The following is a 22,993-nucleotide window of genomic DNA, read 5'->3' as shown; positions in this document are numbered from 1 at the left end:
TCTGAAATTTGTTACCAGAGGATGTGGTTAGTGCAGTTAGTGTAGCTGTGTTTTAAAAAGGCTTGGATAAGTTCTTGGAGGAGAAGTCCATAACTTGCTATTAATCAAGTTGACTTCGGGAATGGCCTCTGCTATTGTTAAGGATCAACCTGCCAGGGAGGCGGAGTTAGCAATCTGTTATAAATCTGTATGTTGATGAATGGAGCAAGCAGATGTGAGTAGCAATCTGTTATGGATCTGCTTCCCCAAGGGGAGGAGCTAGCAATTTGTAATACTCCGTAAGCGGAGTTAATGATCTGTTGTGGGTTGGCTCCCACAGAGTGGCAGTCTGTTATGATACCACTCTAGTAGTGTAAGGAATAATTGGTGAATCCTTGGGCCGATGGCAGATGACAGCACCCCCAGGAGGATATCCTGAGAGGGACCACCGGCTAGGCTGGAGTATGGAGACAAACACAGATAGTTCTTTATTAGACAGGAAGTAGAACCACCAGAGGTGGCAGTAGTGAGCTGATGTGCCCGGCAGGGCTGAAGTCCCTCCGATCCTGGAACTGCGATCTCTGGGTTGCTGAGCTATAGAGAGAGACTATAGGTAGTGAGTGGACAGGGTATGCTGGATACATAACCAGTAGTAGATGATACACTCACAATTGTAAATATCTGTAATGGCTTCTATGCAACAGAGAGCCTTCAGTATATTCAGAAATAGGAGCTGTATGTGAGTACTGGTTCCTATATGCAGATGGCTTCTGGAATAGAAGACTTTGGAGGGTTTTAGGAACATAGGCCCTCGTGGAGCGAGTACCGGTTCCTATCTGCAATCTGTAATAGTAATTCACAAGATATAGGTATGCGATAGCTTCTGAGATAGAAGAGAGGTTTTGAAGAGTTTTAGGAACATGGGCCCTCGTGGAGCGAGTACCGGTTCCTGTCTGCAATAATAACTCATGATCTCCGTACCTGCGATAACGTCTTAGACAGAAGAGAGTCTTGAGAGATTAGGAACATAGGCCCTCGTGGAGCGAGTATCGGTTCCTCTCTGTAATCGAACTCACAGTGCTCACGTCTGTGATCGCTTCCAGGCATGAAGGAGTCTTCTGAGCAGAGCAGCAGAGAAATAATTCCCCTTGCTAACTCGATTCATAGTTGCAAGCAAAGACCTTTTAAGTTGGAAGCGGATGACGTCACTACAGGGGGACACCCCCGAGGTTCGCGCCCTTGCTGGTACAAACTCTGGAGCCTGCGCGCGCGCCCTTACGTCATCAGGAACATGGTGGATCCGCAGCATCAGGCCAGCCCGGGGAGAAGCGGCGAGGAGAAGCCGCGGCAGCATCTGTCCGTCAGACCCGAAGGGAGTCGCCACAAAGGTAGAGAGGGTGGATCAAGGGCGAGAACAGACATGAACGCAACAGCTATTACTGGCATCAGTAGCATGGGATCTTCTTGGTGTTTGGGTACTTGCCAGGTTCTTATGGCCTGGATTGGCCACTGTTGGAAACAGGATGCTGGGCTTGATGGACCCTTGGTCTGACCCAGTATGGTATGTTCTTATGTTCTCTCCAGTACACAGCACATCAGCAAGTTGTTCCTGTACCTCTGGTTGGAGATCCAAGGCCCATTGCCATGCCATTCTGTGAGTACCAATTCCCGCTGCAGAGACTCTCAATGCCATCTCGAAAACATTGTAGATCATATGGACCTCGTGTTTTCCGCACTCCAGGCCCATATGAACCAGTGATATGAGGGTGTCTTGCTGCTGTTGAGGTAGCTGCTCAGCCACCTCCTGTACCTGCTTCCAGATGTCCCGCAAATAGGTGGCAATGCAGGCAATAAGGATGGCACTTTGAAATACCTACCTCCCAAGAGCATCCATCACTCTATGGCACTTTTCCGGGGGCACTGAGGAGTGAGTCCAAGAGCGCTTGGCCCTCTTGAGGGCGCATTCAATACCAGCTGATGCTTATCAAATCCGGCAGTCTTCTGGATGAGGTAAGCCCCATCCTTCTTCTTGTTGACGGGAGGTACTGTGAGGGGGTGTTCCCATATTCTCAGCAGCAACTCCTTAAGGATCTCGTGTACCAGGATTGACATGATCTCCTTAGGACTGGAGAGAGACCCAGCTTGGACACGAGGTATAGAGCATGCTGGGCATGCTCAGTGTGCCTAGTCAAAGTTCTAGAAATTTTGACATACGTTTTCCACATCAGGGCTCCATCTGATGTTGTCACCCATGTGTGAGGACTACCATCCTTCTTGTCCTCAGAGAAACTATTTTGCTGTATGCTACTATCTACCTACAACACTGTTATAAGGTTATTTCTAGAAAGGGTTTCAAAAACATGGCTGATTGCATGGTTTTCGGTTTGGTAGAAAAATATATCACAAGTAGACATATTGCAGGCTGAAAAATAAAGGCATGCATTACTAACTTTCATTAAATAGCAAATCCTTGATTGTCTTTCATTCATTCAATGACATATAAGGAGCATGATTTACTAAGGCTTATCTCCCATTCTACACCTAAGGGAAAAAAGCTTAGCAGGTTCAAAATATTTAATACTGCCAAAATATATTCAGAAGACACTACAGATAATTTTCATTAAGGCCGAAAAACACCTTTGCATAAGTATAAACATAGCTATTAGTGGAAGAAAAATAACTTTATAAAAAGCAATGGCTATTAAAAAATATGTACTCACTAGTTCCACTGAGAACATCAGGTTTGTTTTTCATGGTTTTACAAAACTGTCTTCTGCAGTTTTCTAACCACTCAGTCTGTCTGTCTGGATTTCTTGAGGATGCTAACAATTTGGAGAGTTCACTGTCTGCAGACAAAAAAACAAAAACAAGTTTGTTAAGTTGCTATGAACATATTGCAATGTTAAATAATATGCACAAAATCTCCCTGTTAAAAGAAATTTGGAAATAAAATGAATGGAAGCCTACTGAAGACAAGGGCAGTGAAATATATAACTAACTATCCTGACTTGCAGGATTCCAGGCAGCATAGAGAAAAATTATGTTAAACAAATCTGATTGATTTCATTGATTAGGTGTCTAAAGAATTAGATCAATGGCATGCACTGGATGTGGTTTACTTATATTTCAGCAACATGTTTGATACTGTCCCACATAAGAGGCTCATTAATAAAATTATGAGCCTGGAGGTGAGACCCAAGGTAGCTGAGAAACTGGTTAATAGACAACAGATGGTACTAGTAAATTGAATTCACTCTTGAGATGAGAAAAGCAATTAGTGGAATGCCCCGGGATTCGATCCTGAGGTTAGTTCTTTTCAATATCTTTGCAAGTGATATTGCGGAGGGGTTTGAGGGAAAAAATTGTCTATTTGTGAATGACACAAAAATATCCAACAATGTGTACACTCCTGAGGACACCAGCCTTATTTTTATTTTATTTATTTCAAACTTTTTTATATACTGCACATGCAGATACTAGACCTGATCAGAGTGGTGTACAAATTCAAAACAATAAAAACATTCAACAGTTAAAAACAAATTAAAAAAAACAAATCCCCCTCCCCAAATTAATGCCATCCCCAAACAGTATAAGCCATAGTCTATAATTCTAAGAAAATAATCATCATAAATCATCATCATTTACCTCATGCTCTTCCAGCAGATGAGTTCAGAGCATGTTACAACATGGAGAGGTTTATAAAGGATATGGTGTATATATAGCAAAATTGCTTACCTTGTAATAGGTGTTATCCCAGGACAGCAGGATGCAGTCCTCACATATGGGTGACATCATTGATGGAGCCCTATTGCAGAAAACTTTCTGTCAAAGTTTCTAGAAACTTTTGACTGGCACTCTGAGCCCACTAAGCATGCCCAGCATGCCATGATATTCTCAGCCACAGAGGTCTCCCTTCAGTCTCGTATGTAGCAGTAAGCTTTAGCAAAAAATAAAACCAGTGGGGTGGCGGGGTGGGTTTCGTGAGGACTACATCCTGCTGTCCTGGGATAACACCTATTACAAGGTAAGAAATTTTGCTTTATCCCAGGACAAGCAGGATGCTAGTCCTCACATATGGGTGATTAGCAAGCTAGAGTAAAGGCGCATTCATTTTGTAGTGAAGCAACACTGAAGTATTCTTGGTGAAAATGAGGCAGCCGAAGATCACAGCAGGATGGATGTAGGAGAAGTTGGGATTATACTGGAAACAAGTTCTTTAAGACAGATTGTCTGTAAGCTGAATCTTGTCGTCCTTCTTTGTTCAAATAGTAATGAGCTGCAAAGGTGTGAAGAGAACTCCATGTTGCTGCTTTACATATGTCAAGAATTGGCACTGAACAATAGTGTGCTACTGAGGTTGACATTGCTCTTACTGAATGCGCCTTTACTCGTCGTTGGAGCGGAAGGCCTGCTTTTTCATAGCAAAACTGTATGCAATCTGCTAGCTAATTGTAGAGAGTATGTTTACCCACTGGTTTTCGCAGTTTGTTTGGATCATAAGATACAAAGAGTTGAGTGGATTTCCTATTGACTGCAGTGCAGTCTAAGTAAAATGCCAGCGCACACTTATAGTCCAAGGTATGTAAGGCCCTATCCCCTTGGTGAGAATGAGGCCTTGGAAAGAATGTGGGTAAAACTATCGATTGGTTCAAGTGGAATTCCTTAACTACCTTGGGGAGGAATTTTGGATGTGTACAGAGAACCACTCTGTCATGTAGGAATTTTGTTTAGGGTGAGTACGTGACAAGTGCTTGTAACTCACTAACCCTTCTAGCCGATGTAAAGGCTATGGGGAAGATAAGTCTTCCATGTGAGAAATTTAACATCACAGGAAGTCATGGGTTCAAAAGGAGAATGCATGAGTCTTGTTAAGACCAAATTCAGGTCCCATTCTGTGACTGGTGGCCGAATTGGTGGTTTAAGTTGAGATAAAACTCTCATAAACCTACTAACAAGAGGTTGTATGGATATTGGTGCCTCTCCCATCTTATTATGGTAAGCTGAGATTGCACTTAGGTGTACTCTGACAGATGAAGTCTGGAGACCAGAGTCTGACAGATGGCTTAAATAGCCAGCAGAGAAGTTATGGGGCAGGAGAAAGAGTCAATACTCTTTTGCATGCACCACAAAGTAAACCTTTTCCATTTTGAAGAATAATTCTTTTGTGTTGAAGGTTTACGTGAAGCTATAAGCACTTGAGATACATTGGTTGAAAGATTAAGTGGTTGTAAAATCAAGCTTTCAACATCCATGCTGTCAGGGATAGAGATTGAAAGTTGGGATGGCGCAACCGACCCTGATCCTGAGTTATGAGAGTGGGAGCTAGACTCAGGCGAATTGGTTCTCTGATCGAGAAGTCTAGAAGTGTGGGAAACCATACTTGTCGAGGCCAATATGGGGCTACGAGTATCATGGACCCTTTGTCTTGTTGTAGCTTCACTAGAGTTTTTGTTATGAGCGGTATCGGAGGATACGCGTATAGAAGGCCTGAGTTCCAAGGGGGAGCAAAGGGGTCCTTGGCTGGCTGGTGTTTCTGTCTGTGCAGAGCGCAGAACTTGTCCACTTTGTGATTCAGGTGTGATGCAAAGAGGTCTATTATTGGTTGCCCCCAATGTTGAAATATCCTGGTCGCTACTAAGGGATCCAGGGACCACTCGTGTGGTTGGAACTGATGACTGAGTCGATCTGCCACTACGTTGTGAATGCCTGCCAAATAAGTGGCCCGGAGAAACAATGAGTGTGTTAGGGCCCAGCCCCCAAATCTGTGCGGTTTCTTGTCAAAGGAGATACGAGCCCATACCTCCTTGTTTGTTCAGGTACCACATGGCTCCTGTATTGTCCGTTTGAATGAGAACAGTCTTGTGTGAAAGGCAGTCCTTGAACGCATGCAGAGCATAAGGTATAGATCGAAGTTCCAAGAAATTGATTTGAAACGTTGCTTTGAGTTTTGTCCAAGTACCTTGGGTTTGGAGATTGTCTACGTGAGCTCCCCAACCTAAGGTGGATGCATCTGTAGTTAAAGTTATCTGAGGGACTGGATGTTGGAAGGGCAGGCCCTTGCGCATGTTGTCCTTGTGCGCCCACCATAGTAGAGATAAATGTAGCTGGTGGGTTACTTGAATTGGAGAGTACAGTGGTTGAATGGCTTAGATCCATTGTGACTTTAAAGTCCATTGGGTTATTCTCATGGCTAGACTTGCCATAGGAGTGACATGAACTGTGGAGGCCATGTGGCCTAGTAAAGTTAGAAACTGTTGCTTGTTTCTTCGAGTGTAGCGAGTTTGCCAATAGGGAAAGTGTGGCTGCCTGATCCTCGGGTAGAAAAGCTTTAGAAAGTATGTGTTCAATTCTGCTCCTATGAATTGAAGCAGGTGAGACAGAATTAGATGGGACTTTTGATAATTGATGAGAAACCCCATGGAGTGAAGTAGAGCAATTGTTCGGTTGAGAGAAGTTATTGCTCCTTGTTGAGATTGACTTCTGATGAGCCAGTCGTCTAGATAAGGGAAGATGTGGACACTTTCCTTGTGTAAGTGTGCCGCTATTACTGCCAGGCATTTGGTGAATACTCTGGGAGCTGAAGCAAGTCCGAATGGTAGTACTCTGTACTGGAAATGTTGGTGACCTACCAAGAAATGCAGATACTTGCGATGAGGAAGGAATATTGGAATGTGAGCGTAAGTGTCTTGTAGATCCAGAGAACAAAGCCAATCTCCTGTTTGAAGAAGTGGAAACATAGTGCTTAGAGAAACCATCCTGAACTTTTCTTTCTTCAGAAATTTGTTGAGATTTCTGAGGTCTAGGATGGGACGTAGGCCTCCAGTTTTCTTTGGAATGAGGAAATAATGGGAGTAGAATCCTCTGCCCTGCTGAGTCCGGGGCACCGGCTCTACAGCTCTGGTTCTCAGAAGGGTGGATAATTTTTCTTATAGATGAATTATGTGATTTTCGCTTAGTGGAAGAGGTTTTGGAGGAGAATCTTTTGGAATGGAGAGAAAATTGAGTTGAGATATATATAACTGATATGACGCAATCCTTGTATTGAGCATGGTCCCTTGATAGATTTTCCTGCCCAAGGAGTCCAGGAATCTGTGATCCTTGCCTGCAGGAGTGGAGGAATGAGGTCTTATTCATTTAGACTTTTTTTGTGCAGACTCCACAACAATTGATTGATGTGGCAGTTGCGATTTCTGGTATCCGGGGATAGATTGTACCAAATAAGTGGAGTCCACTCTCTTATTTATGGATGGTACTGAGCATGGATGCTCCCAGAGTCTGTGCTGTAAGTCTAGCAGAACTTCATGGACAGGGATGGCCAAGACTTCTTTTGGAGGGTCCACGAACTGAAGGACTTCCAATTTTTGTTGTCTTGTGTCCTCTTCTGATACCAAAGTAAATGGTATGGTGTCTGCCATATCCTTAACAAAATCTGTAAAGGATAAATCTTCCAGTGGAGATTTCTTCCTTTCTTCTGGAGGAGAAGGATCAGACATAAACCCTTCAGAAGAAGTATCTGTATGTCTGTCTTCCCAGGATTCATAAGGGTCCTCTTGACGTGGAGACGTGGAAGAAGACCATGGTGGTCGAGAAAGCCCTGAAAGACCTGGCTGTGGATCATCTAGTGGTATCCGTCCAGGGACATCTTCTTGTGGCTTGGCTGGAATCGATGGTAGAGCACCGACGATGGCGTCAAATCTGTTCATCAAAAGCTGAAACAACACTAATTCCGGCTGTCCTGGGGCCCCAGGTACTGGCATCGGCGGAATTGGTTCTGGTAATGGGCCGGGCATTGGCGATGGTAGAGGCATCGGCATCGATGGCCGCCTCGGTGCAGATTTCGGTGTTGGTACCGGCATCGGTGCAGGCACCGGTATCGGCGGGAGCGCCGGCATCGGTATCGATGTCGGTGAAGGCATCGACGGTTGCTGATACTTTAATGCTTGGAGCACGGCTTGACGGATAAAATCTGTCAGTTCCTCCATGATAGCTGGTGCAGGCAAAGCAGCTACATGTGGTGGCGGTGGAGGTGTTGATGATCCTTCCACAGGGCTCTCTGGAGGTTCGATGATCGGTGCATCGAGAGAAGGTGAAGGCATCGGCGTCGAAGGCCTCAGTGTTTCTTGAAGTCAAGGCTGTTTTGCAGTCGATTTCTCTGGGGAGAGAAGTGCCTCCGAGATCGATGGGTGTTGGTGCCGATGGCAATTCTTTGGTTGATGTTCCCCCGCTGACCTCATCGATGCTACTGATGGGGTCGGCGATGAACGATCCCCCAAGCCTTCCAGATGACACTTTTTGAGTATTAAATGTTTCGAGACTCTGGCTGGAGACGATTGAGTAGACGTCGACGGGCAAGGCAAAAGTTGTAGATGGAATAAATGTTCCATCTTTTCTTGGCGGGCCTTTCGACCCTTCGCAGTCATTTCAGCACACGTGGGACAGGTTGTTACGTTGTGTGTTTGACCAAAGCAAAGGACACACTCGAGGTATGGATCTGTAATGGACATAGTCCGATTACAGTTGGGACATTTTTTAAATCCCGTGGCCATATTTTCACCTACAGCCATCGATGAAAATGAGAGAAAAATGAGAGAAAAATTATTTCTACTCCAAAGAGTAAAAAAGAGACTAAATTTACTCACCAGCCGGTGGTAACACGAGAGACCCCGATATGGGAGAGAATAAATGTTTTTTTAAATCTGATTTTTAGTCAGACAATTTGTGAGAAACTCACACAGGCTCCTGCTCCACGATGCCAACAGCAGCGCAGAAAAATGAAGACTAAAGGGAGACCCCTGTGGCTGAGAATATCATGGCATGTTGGGCATGCTCAGTTGGCTCAGAATGCCAGTCAAAAGTTTCTAGAAACTTTGACAGAAAGTTTTCCGCAATAGGGCTCCATCAATGATGTCACCCATATGTGAGGACTAGCATCCTGCTTGTCCTGGGATAACAATGATATAACATGCTACAATATTGTGAGAGAATTACAGTAGGCATTGAATATTTATTTAATCGAGTTTTATATACCATCGTTCGGTTTCACCATCACAACAGTTTACAAAGTTTCGAAGTTTAACAGAGTTTCCAAAAGGTTCTTATGGTTGCTAACATAGAAAATATCATTTTTATAAACTTAGTTTGTATCAATAAAGTAACATCAGAAAAGTATGAACAGGCATAAAATATATCAATATCATAATATCAGTTCAGTAGTAATTAGATTGGGGATAGGATATATCCAGAATATTATATCACAATAGTTAGATGGGGGGATATGTGAGGAAATGTTTCACCATAATAAAGTAACAGATCAGAAAAAATAACAGGAGGTAGTAAATAAATGTTGGATAGGAATATTAGAACTAGTGCACAGTACAATGGTGAATATGTTGAGGTAGACTTAGGGCAGAGATATAGTGGTACTAATGTTGTGCAGAGAGGCTTAAGTTGAGGAAGTCAGTGGGCTGAGGGCTTCATCAAACAGTCAGATTTTTAGTTCCTTCCTGACCTGAAGGTGAGGAGGTCAGGCACAAGCTTGATATTCAAAAGTAGAGAGTTCCAGAGGTGGGGACTTTTTCTGCAAAAGTCTCTTTCTTTAGCTGGATAGCCACATTTTTCTTATGGGCTGATATTCCCCGGCAAATATGAGGTAATGAATGGAGAGGGCAGGGATTGGTTGTTGAGGTAGATGATGCCAGGTTTTTGAATGCCAGGACTAAGATTTTGAATATGGCATGGGAAGAAGATAGGATCCAGTATAAGATTTTTAGTATGGAGAGGCCTGGTCAAATTTGCTGGTGCTGAGCAGGCTCTGTGCTGCTGCATTTTGTATAAGCTGCAGGTGATGATTCACCTTTCTTGGCAGATCAATGTAAATGAAATTGCAGTAGTCCAGACAGGAGATTACACAGGTCTGGATGATTGCTGCAAAGATGGGACCCATCAAATAATGGGCAGAGATGACAAAGTTGAAAAAAAGCTGATTTTGTAGCAGATAGTATTTGAGCCTCAGAAGTGAGTTTGGAGTCTAATATGAAGCCTAGGTTTCAGACTTGGTGACTGAAGGGAAAAATAGAACCCCTACAGGGTATAAGTCCAATATGTTTGAAGGATAGATTATAAAGATACTTTCTAGGCCAATATTTACATTCACAAAATGAGAGAAGGTTATATGAATTACTGGTAAAGAAGATTAAATTACCATGCTGACCAATGCTTTTCATTTATAATCCCCAAACTATAGAACCGACTTCCTAGGGATATTTGTCTCTCATCCCATAGATCACATTTTAAACCTTCTTTAAATCTGTGGTTATTTTAATACTGAAAATCATAGAATTAGGTTGTAAAAAAGTGCTGAGCCATGCATTTGGGGTGCAGAAATCTGAGGAAATAGAATATGATACGGGGTGAGAAGATGATGTGCACCAACCAGGACAGAGACAAGTTGATGGGACCACCACTGGACCACCAGGTAATTTTAAAATGTTTTGGGGGGGATCGGGAGGGTGGGGGAAGCTAAGGGGTCATTTTTAAAGGGTTGGGTGGGTTGTTTTTTTATCGGGCCATCGGCGCCATTTTTGAGTGGCAGCCAAAATGGCGCTGATGGTCCGAGAGCGGGAGATCGGTCCCCGCGTCCCCACTGGACCACCAGGTACTCGTAAAAAGTTTTGGGGGGGTTCGGGAGGGTGGGGGAAGGTAAGGGGTCAATTTTAAAGAGTCGGGCCTCACTAAAAAAAAATTAACGATGTGAATTGGAACCGATTCCTATTCACATCTCAACCGATCAGATTTTTTTCTCCCTCCAGCCGAACCCGATCGTTAAGACGATCGGGCACACGATTCACATCCCTAGTTTTTATTCATCCTGAAAAATGAGATCATGCAAGCTTTTGCCCTTCTGCTCCATGGGAGATTTCTGTCCTCTCTGAGCTCATCTTAATACAGCTGCATTATGATTTGGCAGGGATACCACCCATGTCAAATTCCTCACTTTCCATTGTCCTTGGAGCAGGTGTCACATGTTGCAGGTGCTTGGATCTAGAAGCCAGAGCCTAGCAAGGCTCCCCCACTCACACCTGCTTCATAGAGTAAGTGAAAGAACAATTAAAGTATTGATATTTTACCAGCAGCCTAAAGACATTATACTTAACCTACACTTCTAATGTCTCTGTACAGTGCCAGACTAGAGTCAAGCTCAACAGGGTCTATTATCCTTGATGATTCTGCCAAGCCTGTTCCCATGGCTGTGGTTTCGCTAGATAGCAGGAGGAGGATAGTGGAAATCTGTTTCATTCTGTGTATCACTAATTAGATGACAAAGCATTTGGTTATCTTAAGAGATTCATAGTTATTTCTATTGTTTACTCTTTTTTGTGCTAGTTATGCCTCTTTCTATGTACTCCAGAATCATTATAGCTATGACCACTGCCTGATTGCCCTGTTTTGCTATCTTCATATAATCATTGGCTGGCCGGCGCCATCTTTAAAGATGGTGCCGGCCATCCAGTGCTCCTACCATGTGACAGGGGCTGGCCAATGGCACGGATACCCTGTCACATGGTAAGGGCAAAGGGCCATCGGCACCATCTTTATGAGTGGCAGCCGATGGCCCGAGAACGGGAGATCGCTCTCGGGACCACCACTGGACCCCCAGGTAATTTTAAATTGTTTTGGGGGGGGGATCGGGAGGGTGGGGGAAGCTAAGGGGTGATTTTTAAAGGGTCGGGTGGGTTTTTTGTTTTTTTTATCGGGCCATCGGCGCCATTTTTGAGTGGCAGCCAAATGGCGCCGATGGCCCGAGAGCGGGAGATCGGTCCCTGCGCCCCCAGTGGACCACCAGGTACTCATAAAAAGTTTTGGGGGGGTTCGGGAGGGTGGGGGAATGTAAGGGATTAGTTTTATAGGGTCGTGGTGGGTTTAGGGGTTTGGTGTGCCGGTTTTCCCGCCCTCCCCCCAAATAACTCCCGTTAGTGGACACTAACGGGAGTAACGATTTTTCACGATAAATCAGGAAAATGTATATTGTATCGCGCACTCTAACGATTTTTGACGATTTAAAAAATATCGGACAATTTTTTTAAATCGTCAAAAAACGATTCACATCCCTAATAAAAACTATGGAAGCTGGGCCCTCACAATCCTTCTGACTAAATACACATTTAACGCTGGAAGTGATGGGATCGCATAGCACAGTGATCCCAGCATTGACCAAGGGGGCCCCATCCAGGTACTGGGTGGGTGGGAGGATTTCTGGGGGTGGGTGTCTGCCTGGGGGGGACTGTTTGTAGGAGAAGAAAGTGAAATTTATTACACTTTTAGTGGGGGTCGAGTGTTTTGTTTTTGCTTGGCCAGCAGGGGATTGTGATTTGTGGTGGGGGGGAGGGATGGGTATCGGGCCAGAAGGCCCGTGACTTTTTTATTTATTTATTTTTTTTTAACAAGGTGCGCTACTTACCCAGATACCTCAATACATGTGTCATGCATATTTAACGGTGAATTTTCAAAACATGCAAGTAAAACTTAGCATATAGTTGCAGAAGTAGACTCTACTCCTGTATTTTATAAAATACAGGAGTAGAGTCACAAAAGTGAAAATACATTTTCACTTTTGTGCTCCACATACACGTGTAAAAAAGGTTTATGTTGTTATTTTAAAAAACTCTTATGCAGGTATGTTTTCCAATTTACTCACATATTTTTACACTTGCTAATGATCTGGCATAAGTAATATTAAACATATTTATTGTGCTGTACTGTCTGGGTGGCATTCAGAGTAAAGAAGTGAGAGGTTTTTGATAACCTGGAGAAGGACTGAGCATACACAAGTATATTTTAAAATATACCAACTTCTACACATAAATCCTGATTAATGCAAATAAGTCCTATTTTATTTTCAAGTGTAAAATATATGTACATATATTTTTAAAACAGATGGGTAAAGTATGCGGTTTTAACGCATTGACATACTCTGTTTGAATGCATTGCATGTACCTGTGTGTAAATCTACATACGCACATATGTGCCTTACACATAGAGCTGCATTTTAAAAGGGTTACGAGCATAAGGTACGTGCGTAACCCTTTTAAAAAACCCCTGCGCGTGCCGAGCCTATACTGCATAGGCTTCTGGCGCGCGTAAAGCCCCAGGACGCCGTAAGTCCCGGGGCTTTCTTGGGGTGGGCATGGCACGGTCGGCGCATCATCCGGGGGTGGTGCCGCGGGCGTGGTTTCGGCCCAGGGGCGTGGCTGCGGCCTCCGGACCAGCCCCTGGACCAGTACACAGCGCATGGCAGCCGGCCCAGTGAGCACAAAATTACACCTGCTTTGAGCAGGCGTAACTTCTGCGACAGAGGTGGGGGTGGGTGGGTTAGGTAGGGGAAGGGAGGGGAAGGTGGGGGGAAGCAGAAGGAAAGTTCCCTCCGAAGCCGCTCCAATTTCGAAGCGGCCTCGGAGGGAACGGGCAGCGCACAACTTGCGCGCAAGTTGCACAAATGTGCACCCCCTTGTGCGCGCCGACCGCAGATTTTATAAGATGCGCGAAGTACGCACGTGCGCTGTTTCTTAAAATGTACCCCATATTTTATAATACGTGCAGGTTATAAAATACTAGTGTAGTTCTACGTGTGGCCATATATGTGCATGTATGCCACCTCACGTAGTTGTTGGGAAGTTATCCTCTAAGTTAGGGGTGGGCAATTCCGGTCCTCGAGGGCTGCAAACCAGTCGGGTTTTCAGGATATCCTTAATGAATGTGCATGAGAGAGATCTGCATACACACTGCCTCAGTTGTATGCAAATCTATTTCATGCATATTCATTAGGGGTATCCTGAAAACCCGACTACAACCATAGAAATCAAAAGTAGTTTGCAAAAAGTCTGCTCCATAGTTTTTGTTAGTTCAATGAGGTCAAGAACTATGTTTATTCATTAATTACAGAAATGTACAGAATGTTGGGCTTCTAGATACGCTATTACATGCTCTTCAGTTGATCCAACATGCTGCAACAAGAAGCTTAAGGGCTTACACAAACATGACATATAACCTGCACTGAAGGAGTTACACTGGTTGAAAGTGAAATTTAGATCTCAATTTAAGCTGATTACCATAATACACAAACCGTTATATATAGATAATAGCTGTGCAGTTGGAAAGAAACTTGAGTGGTATGTACTGGATCATCAGCTATGGTCAACTGATAAAAAGCTATTGTGAGTACCAGCAAACTGCAATAATTGCTTAAAAAGTACAATGGTTAGAACATTTTCATATACTTCAGTAAAATTGTGGAACTCACCACCAGATCAAACCAGATCATAAATGGATGTAAAAGAGTTCAGGAAGAAGTTAAAGGCTGTTTTATCGAGAGAGGATTTTGAATGCTAGTCACTTTTTTGTTTTACCAATATTTTAATTAAGTGCTGTAATATATGTGTTGAATTTTATGGATGTTTTCACTGTTCATTCTGTATTTGGAAGTTGCAGAATATAAGCTATTGTATAAATAAATAATCAGTGCTGCACATTTGCTCAATGTTGTCAATTCATCAAGAATTAGGGAAAACTCATAATAAGACAATTATTTGTTGCAAGAGTTTTGTTTTCATTGATGAAGATCTGAGACAAAATATGATAGTTGTGAATGTAGTATTCTTCCCATCTCCATACCATTTAATTCTTGAAGATGAATGTCTGCTTTTAAATCAGTGAACAGTCAGGCTTTTTTTTTTTTGCTGTTTTGAAAGGCTGTTATGGAAACATAATGAGATTCAGATTTAATATGGCTTTCACCAATTTGTTCCTCTATGCAGAAACTTAAAATACTGTCAATGGTTTTATGTGCATCAGTTAGTTTGCATTTATTAATTTTTTTTTTATTTGCAGAGCTCCTTGCAGGTTGTCATACATATCACAATAAGAACAAATCTTAATATCTTTCTACACTTTTGAAATGTTTACAATGTTGGTTTTAAGTGCTCCTGGTCCTAGTGATTAAACTTGTGCACACACACTAGGACCAAGCTTTCTTGGTTTTTATAACTAACCATGGGTTTTGTTCACAAAATGAATGTTTATTACAATTGAAGTAGCTGTTTCAGATGTTCCCACATCTTTTTATTTTCCACTAGATGTCCTGTATAACTTAAGTCTCAAGAACTTGAATCAAAGATCCTCTCTCTCATGAGTTTTGCAGGTTGTTTCATTTGTTCTTATTCAATCTCCATGATGGCAACATTCTGCTTTCAGTTAAAATAAATAAATAAATAAATAAATTAATAAAAAGGTTGAGATTTTGACATTGCTCACGTTATAGTCACAGTGAAGTTATCTTGTGTGTCTAACTCTCATACATTAATTTTAATATAACAAATATAAATGAAACTTTAAAAAATAATTAAGTTACATCATTCACTGTCACTGTAGAACTTCTACTGGCTATTGGCCAGTGCCTAATGACAGTGAAGCAAAATCTAGATCATCCTGTATGATGCCAGATGCAGCAGTGCCGTGCTGCCATCTACTGGAATAAATCACAAACAAAGCAAAACTATACTGCCACCTATTATTGGTATCAGGAAGCAAAAACTTTTAGAGGACAATTTTCAAAGCCATATGTGTGGTCAATAGTGATTTAATGCATAAACTGGGTGTCTGAAAACTGCCCTCCCTTAAACTGGCTATATGTACATTTAGTTGCATTTAAAGGAGATGCTCCCAGGGGCATGCTTAGGACATCAGAGGGAAAAAAAACATGCATAAATTGCATTTTCATCTCTATGCATGTTATTTTCCATGAAAAAAATATATGTATTCAAACAGAAGACACAGTGGTGCGTTTCAAAGTAAAGGTATGTGCATACTTTCTCTTTGAAAAAAGGTAAACAGTACCCAAGGATTTTTCCCAGTGCAAACAGCTTTACATTTATGCACATATAAACTATGAGTAGTGATTCTGATGTTAGATGTTTACAAACTGTAAATTTTGGTATTTATAATCCAGCTAATTAATGGGGTTCTTTGAGGGTGCTGACAACTGGTATTTAAAGGGCACAGACAGTATTTCTGGGCGCCTTTTCTGTTTAACTAAAATACTGTAGTAATATCTACTAGATAAATGAAGCTTGACCGACGTGCCGCAAATGCGCAGTAGAGAGCAACTCTACCGCACATGCGCGGGCAGCATGTCGGTCAGAGCTTGCCAGTAACCAAAATGGCGTGGCGAGGAGCACGAGCAGTAACGGCGGCGACGAGCAGTAATGGCAAGCAGTAGCGGCTGTGGCGCGCGCGAGGGAGGGAGGGACCTCCCCCGGAGATCTTCCGTCTGCGCCATCCGAAGGGGTTGTGAATGAGGGGAGGGAGGAGGAAGTGACTGAGGGGAGGGGAGGGGAGGAGGGAGGAGAGAGTGACTGAGGGGAGGGGGGAGGGAGGGAGAGAGTGGGGGAGGGGGGAGGGGAGAGAGTGACTGGGGGGAGGAGGGGAGAGAGTGACTGACTAAGGGGAGGGAGGAGTGACTGAGGGGGAGGGGGAGGGAAGAGGGGAGGAGAGTGAGGGGAGGGGGAGGGAGGAGAGTGAGGGGAGGGGGAGGGAGACTAGAGTGTGAGGGAGAATGAGGGGAGGGAGGGGAGAATGAGGGATAAGGAAATGGACTGAAAAAAAATGTTAATGTAGCCCGTTATTATTTATTTTATTTATTTAAATTCTTTTAATATACCGATACTCAAGACCAGGTCTTATCATACCGGTTTACAGATACGGGCTTAACAGCTAGTATTTATATAAAAGAGGCAAAGAGAGAGGCAGAAAGTTAAAAAGAGAGACTTAAGCGAGAAAAAGTCATAGCAATAAAAGATGAAGGAAAAATATTAATTAAGAAAAAGACTAGGGGCCTTATTTTCTAAACGGATCGCATGCGATACCAAAATGGGGGCGGAGTCGGCCCCATACGAGGAGGAGTCGTGGCGTCACTGGGGCCGAATCTGCGAAGATGCCACGGACGACGAAAAGGTAAGGCCCTTTTCGCGTCCGAGTTCGCGCCCAATAGCTACACCTCCTATGGTGGCGCTATTGGGTGCGAAACCGGCAGCGATCGCACCGCCGGCTAGCGCAGGCCCGCCCCCCGTTTCGGCCCCCCCGCCCCTCATTCCCTAAAGTATCGCAGGCCTGTGATACTTTAGAAAATGAGGCCCTAGAGCAGAGAAAGAGAAACAAAAAATGAGAAATGCACATAGTAAAGGCAGAAAGAGATAGGAGAAATAAACCCCACAAAAAATATCTGCATTAAGGATCCAAAACAAATAAACCCCTGGCATATTGAACAAATAAAAGAAGTTAAGCAAAATCTTAGAAAGAAGGAAAAAGAATGGAAAAGAAATAAAACAGAAAATGTAACAAAATACCGAAGACATCTGGCCCACTACAAAAATGTAATCCTACATTTAAAAAAAAATATTTTAGTTCTAAAATAGAAAAGTTTACAAATAACTCCAGAACCCTGTTTAACATAGTTAAGGACCTCACCAATGATAAAACAAACACTCCTCAGATTCTACCCGAGAATCGCTGCAATGAAATAGCACAGTTTTTGAAAGAAAAAATTGAAAACTTAAGAACTAAAATCCCGAAAACAACTAAACAAGAGGTTAAAATGTATACCAGGGACGTGACACAATGGTCTTCATTTGCTGAGGTGTCAAATATTGAAGTGGAGACCATGTTAAAAAAGTTAAATCCTGTGCCCTATACAATTGACACCCTACCTATAATGGAGTCAAAAAAATTAGCTAATATAGCTGCCCCAACACTAACAAAAATTATAAACCTCTCTCTAGAAGAAGGATCAATGCCTGATATCCTGAAAGGGGCTATTATTAAGCCAATCATTAAGAAAAAAAACCTGGACCCCCAAAACCTGAATAACTATAGACCAGTATCTAATTTACCACTGATAGCGAAACTAATAGAAAAAACTGTCCAAAAACAATTATCTGAACATCTTGAAAGCAACAATATCCTATATCCCGCGCAACACAGATTCCACAAGCACTATAGCACTGAAACATTACTACTGTCTCTGTCAGACAATATTTTAAGAGGCTTTGACAGTGGAACACATTACTTACTTGTTTTATTAGACCTTTCCTCAGCATTCGACACAGTGAACCTTGAAATACTGATCAAAAGACTGGAAGAAATAGGGCTGCATAGTAACACAATAGCATGGTTCAAGTCATACTTAAATAACAGATTCTTTCAAGTACAAATCAAAAACACAATGTCAGAGAAAGTAAATTTACAAACAGGAGTACCACAAGGATCAGCATTGTCTGCAACACTTTTTAATATTTACTTCCTCCCGTTATGCCACCTACTTGCAGGTCTTGGAATCATACATTATATATATGCAGATGACATACAGCTAATTTTACCCATTGATGACACAATTGGTAAAACAATAAAATTAGCCAATATGTATCTGGACATAATCAAACAGCTATTAAACCAAATGGAGCTAGTGATAAATATTGAAAAAACAGAATTCCTGCACCTGGAACGAAAAAACATAAACCTAATTCAATCACCAATTACGCTTAAAAACAATCAAATAGTGGAATTAGCAGAGAAGGTGCGTAACCTAGGGGTAAAAATAGACCCTGAATTAAACCTGAAACAACATATATCACTGAAAGTAAAAGAAGGATACGTTAAATTAATGGTTCTCAGGAAGTTAAAACCTTTATTAATGCTATCAAATTTCAGAACAGTTTTACAAGCGCTAATATTCGCAAACACTGATTATTGTAACACCCTGTTACTAGGATTACCACAGACGACTATAAGACCGCTTCAAATATTGCAAAATTCTGCTGCAAGAATATTGACAGGTAAAAGGAAAAGAGACGACATCACTGGTACACTTGCAGAATTACACTGGTTACCTATATAACAAAGAGTACAATATAAAGCACTATGTACAATACACAAATTAATTCATGATGAAAAAGCAGAATGGCTGAACACAGCACTACGTGTACATGTACCATACAGAAATCTAAGGTCGGCTAATAAGGCACTGCTGACTATTCCATCCGTTAAGACAGCATGACTCACACAAGTAAGGGAACGAGCACTATCTTTGGCAGGACAAATCTTATGGAATTCAATGCCACTGGAGATAAGACTACAGAGAAATTTCAAACTTTTCAAAGTCAGTCTAAAAACTTGGCTTTTTAAACAGGCTTTTTATGAAGAGAATGGAGAAAGAAAATAAGCTTGTAACTCAGCACCAAGCAGATAGTTTTTAGTGTTTTTCTTTTTTTCTTTACCATCATAAAAGACACCCTAGAATGTTAACCTTATATATGAACTGCTAAAGAGACTTTTCAACCTACATATAAACAAAATTCAACTAATAGTCTTATATTAAAAGAACCCTGTTACCGTTCATTATTGGCACATCTATAATGTGTTATCTATTTTTAAACAAGTACTATTACTTTATGTGCTTTTTTGTAAACCGTTTTGATGGTTAACGACGGTATAGAAAAGATTTTAAATAAATAAATAAATAAATAAGGAAGCAATTTTTACTATTGAAATCCCGAGTGTTAGCCCTAGCAGCACCATATTACCTAAAGTTCCCCTGTAAATATGTTATTTGCTTTCAGGGTAATAAGTTTATCTTTTTTGATCCAATACATTTGGAAACTTCCTTAATTGATAAGACATAAATATAATTTGAAGATGGGGTATAGGTAATCCCAGGTGGGAATTATTTTCTGTTTTAACGTACATACCTTTATATCTATGTCCCTCCAAATTATGTAGGCTTGTTCATGAATATTTCCTTATTATTATAGAGGTGACAATCTCTGGCTGATAATGATTTTCCTGTTTTCTGTCATCTTATGTTATGTTATAAAACTTAATAAAGTATTAATGAAAAAAAAATTAAGACCTAGCTATGAGGATGGCAGTTTTCTGCTCTGATCAGCTGAAACAAAAAAAAAAAATCCCAGTTTCCAAATAAAGAATCATTGTATGCTTACAAATAAAGATTCTGAGTCATTTCTGCTTCACAGAAAATGGTTCTCTTTGAGGCACGGGGGTCCCTCTTGCACACACACACTTCTGATCCTGAACAAGCAGACTGAACCACAACCAGTAACTGAGAAAAGAGAAAACTTATATAATGTACTTTATGTTATGGAAGAAAATTGCTGTGTGGTATTTCTTTTGCTTAATATACAGGGTGATATTAGCCTGTGTTTACTGCACCATATTGGGGCTGAGTCACCAGTGGTAAGCAGCCAATTTTACAACTCTTCAGAGGGATAAATCAAGAAAGACCAACTATACATTTTTTTTTAAGCATGATGAGCAGGCAGAATGCTCAAAAAAAAAAAAAAGTTGATGCCTCAACCATGTCAGGTGTATACTTACCTCCCCTCCTTTCCCCCTACTCCCTACCTTCCCCTCTATTCCAGTTAATTTGCCACAAATTAAGTTCTGAGACTTTATTAACATTATTCAACAGTGAAAATCTTTTTTTGGATGGATATGGCTGCAGCATAGGTCAAATTACCATACTAAATTCAACCATTAATTAAACCCTAAAACATTATGCAATCCATATAGGGTGATCACACTCTTGCCTGAGTTGCAGCTCATAAAGCTCATTTTGTATCATGCTAATGCAATATTCTAGTGTTGGGGACGCAGGGCTGTTGAAGGTTTATCCCTCTGACATCCTGGTCCATAGCAAGAGCAGGACTCACTTGTTTAGGATGTACCAGAAGTATTGGAGGGGGGGTGTGAATAGGCCAATCCTGGCCATTAAAGCCAAGGACTTGACAGTCAACTCATCTACATTCTCACCCACCCATGCAACACAGTGGCAGGAGACACCTGCTTGGAATTACTGCCTGACTAGCCTTCACCTCACACATGCCGTGTGCAGCATAGCGCTGATAGCATGTAGTCTCAAAGAACTGACCAGAGTAAACCTCATATAAAATGGCGGGCTTAAACTTCGATAGCCCTGTCAGCCACTGAGATAGTTGTGCGGTCACCAATTTGATAACAGACAGTCACTATGGTATAATCATTGGTTAATCTGGTGTTTGGTTTTACATTTCATTTTTTCATTTTTTAAACTTTTTCATGGGCAGTAAAGTAACACTTATCGTAGCAGTAGGTGCAGCGGGGATATCTGGCTGGCGATGGCCCGACACGGCTCATGTTTCTGACAGCTTCTTCAGGGGCCGAGAAATGCCAATTTTGTAGTAGAAAGAAACGTTTAAGAACCAACTTTATGCAAGTAAAAATGGTTAAAGCTGCTTACTACAGTATACATACGGTTCCCAAGTCTGCCCTGCAAACAATTCTGCTACTCGGTTGCAGCTTTATCTTGACAGCTGGATCCACCATTTTGTAAGGCTGTTTTTATACCTGCCTGTATGTTTAGGAAGGAACTAATTAATGAATCAATTATCTTTGGCAAAGTACCAATCAAAGACTAGATGAGCGAGGACCATTCTACCAAATCATTAAGTCCCTGCGGAGATTGTGTGGCTAAGGTGTAGATCCACCATTGTTCACGGTAGTTCAGAAATTGATTTAAATCACCACCCCGTGGGTTCAGTGCTACTTGCTCAAGAATTGTCCATCGCATAAGTGCTACGATAAGTGTTACTTTACTGCCCATGAAAAGTTTAAAAAATGAAAAAATGGAAAAATGAAATGTAAAACCAAACACCAGAGTAACCAATGATTATACCATAGTGACGGTCTGTTATCAAATTGGTGACCGCACACTATCTCAGTGGCTGACAGGGCTATCGAAGTTTAAGCCCGCCATTTTATATGAGGTTTACTCTGGTCAGTTCTTTGAGACTACATGCTATCAGCATTGCACAAATATGATGTTGTTTAGAATTTAATAGCATAAGAATACATCATATATATACAGTTTTTATTTTCAGTGTGCAGCATAGCAGCATGATTACCCTATTGGTATTCTCTGCTTAAACAACTTTTAAAATAGCACTTGCCATGCACCTTAGGGCATGGTCGACCCCCTTTGCCGCACCCCATCATAGCACATCAAGCACACAAAATATGTCCTGAGATTGGAGTGCTGGTTGAGAAAAACCGCCGAAAGAAGATGCTATTGGGAAAATCGTTCCCAGTTTAAATTTAGCTTACCAGCACTTCCACCAGTCTGCAACCCTCCTTAGATGCGAAGCACCTTCACTGTTGTGGCCTCCCCCCTTTACTTAGAATGTGGGTTGGCTCCTAAAATGGTGATAGCCCTGGACAAGTGGGGAAATTGTCTTACTCCAACAGCTGAAAACAAAATGGAATATCATGTTTGGTGGTGCCAAGCATCCCCACATTCCCCTCTTGGACATGCTTAAATGCTTTTCTATAAAACTCTCGAAGAGTCCTTCAGTTTGATACACAATCAATTTGTGTGGCTTATTGTACCTATTTGTCATCAGAGAGTACGTCTCTACAGTACAGATCTTGCTATCAACTGCCATGACTATACTAAATGTCATGAATTTTGGGGACTGGCTTTATTTATAGAGTCAGTTGAAATCACTCATCCAGATAATTAACTAAGAAATAATATTTAGCCTTGACTTTTTATCTGGAATCAGTAACTGCATGGTACCTCATCATCTTTCAATTCTGACTCCAGTTCATTTCATGATTTGTATGACTAATGTTGTTTAAACTTAGGAACAATTTTAGATAATTCAACTGATAGGTAAATAATTTAAAAAATATTTTATTTAGATTCTTAATTCCCAAGGATATATTAGCATTTAATAATTTTCAAGCACTTTCCACTTTTAGGAATATAAGTAAAGTGGCAAGGATTGGGGGAGGAGCTAGATGGTGGCGTGAACTTTTGCGAACTTCATCTGCCTGGTTGGACTCTATTTAATTTTGATTACTTGTTGCTATGCCTTCGAAAAGAAAGGGAAACATCAGGCCTTTCTCTCCGAGG

At 41.7% G+C, this 22,993-nt stretch overlaps 1 protein-coding gene across 3 annotated transcripts in view; it reads right to left on the bottom strand.

Moving 5' to 3' along the window:
* TBC1D32 (TBC1 domain family member 32) overlaps window positions 1-22,993 on the bottom strand; it is a 661,976-nt gene that overhangs the window by 105,586 nt on the left and 533,397 nt on the right. For all 3 annotated transcript variants that reach the window (XM_029596414.1, XM_029596412.1, XM_029596413.1), the window contains one exon: window positions 2,700-2,825. In XM_029596414.1, the coding sequence (XP_029452274.1) occupies window positions 2,700-2,825 (126 nt within the window). The remainder of the gene's footprint in view (window positions 1-2,699; window positions 2,826-22,993) is intronic.

The sequence above is a fragment of the Rhinatrema bivittatum genome, chromosome 3 (genome assembly GCF_901001135.1).
Source record: "Rhinatrema bivittatum chromosome 3, aRhiBiv1.1, whole genome shotgun sequence".
Taxonomy (NCBI): Eukaryota; Metazoa; Chordata; class Amphibia; order Gymnophiona; family Rhinatrematidae; genus Rhinatrema; species Rhinatrema bivittatum.
The sequence above is the reverse complement of the archived record's forward strand: the minus strand, read 5'-3'. Positions and strand labels throughout refer to the sequence as shown.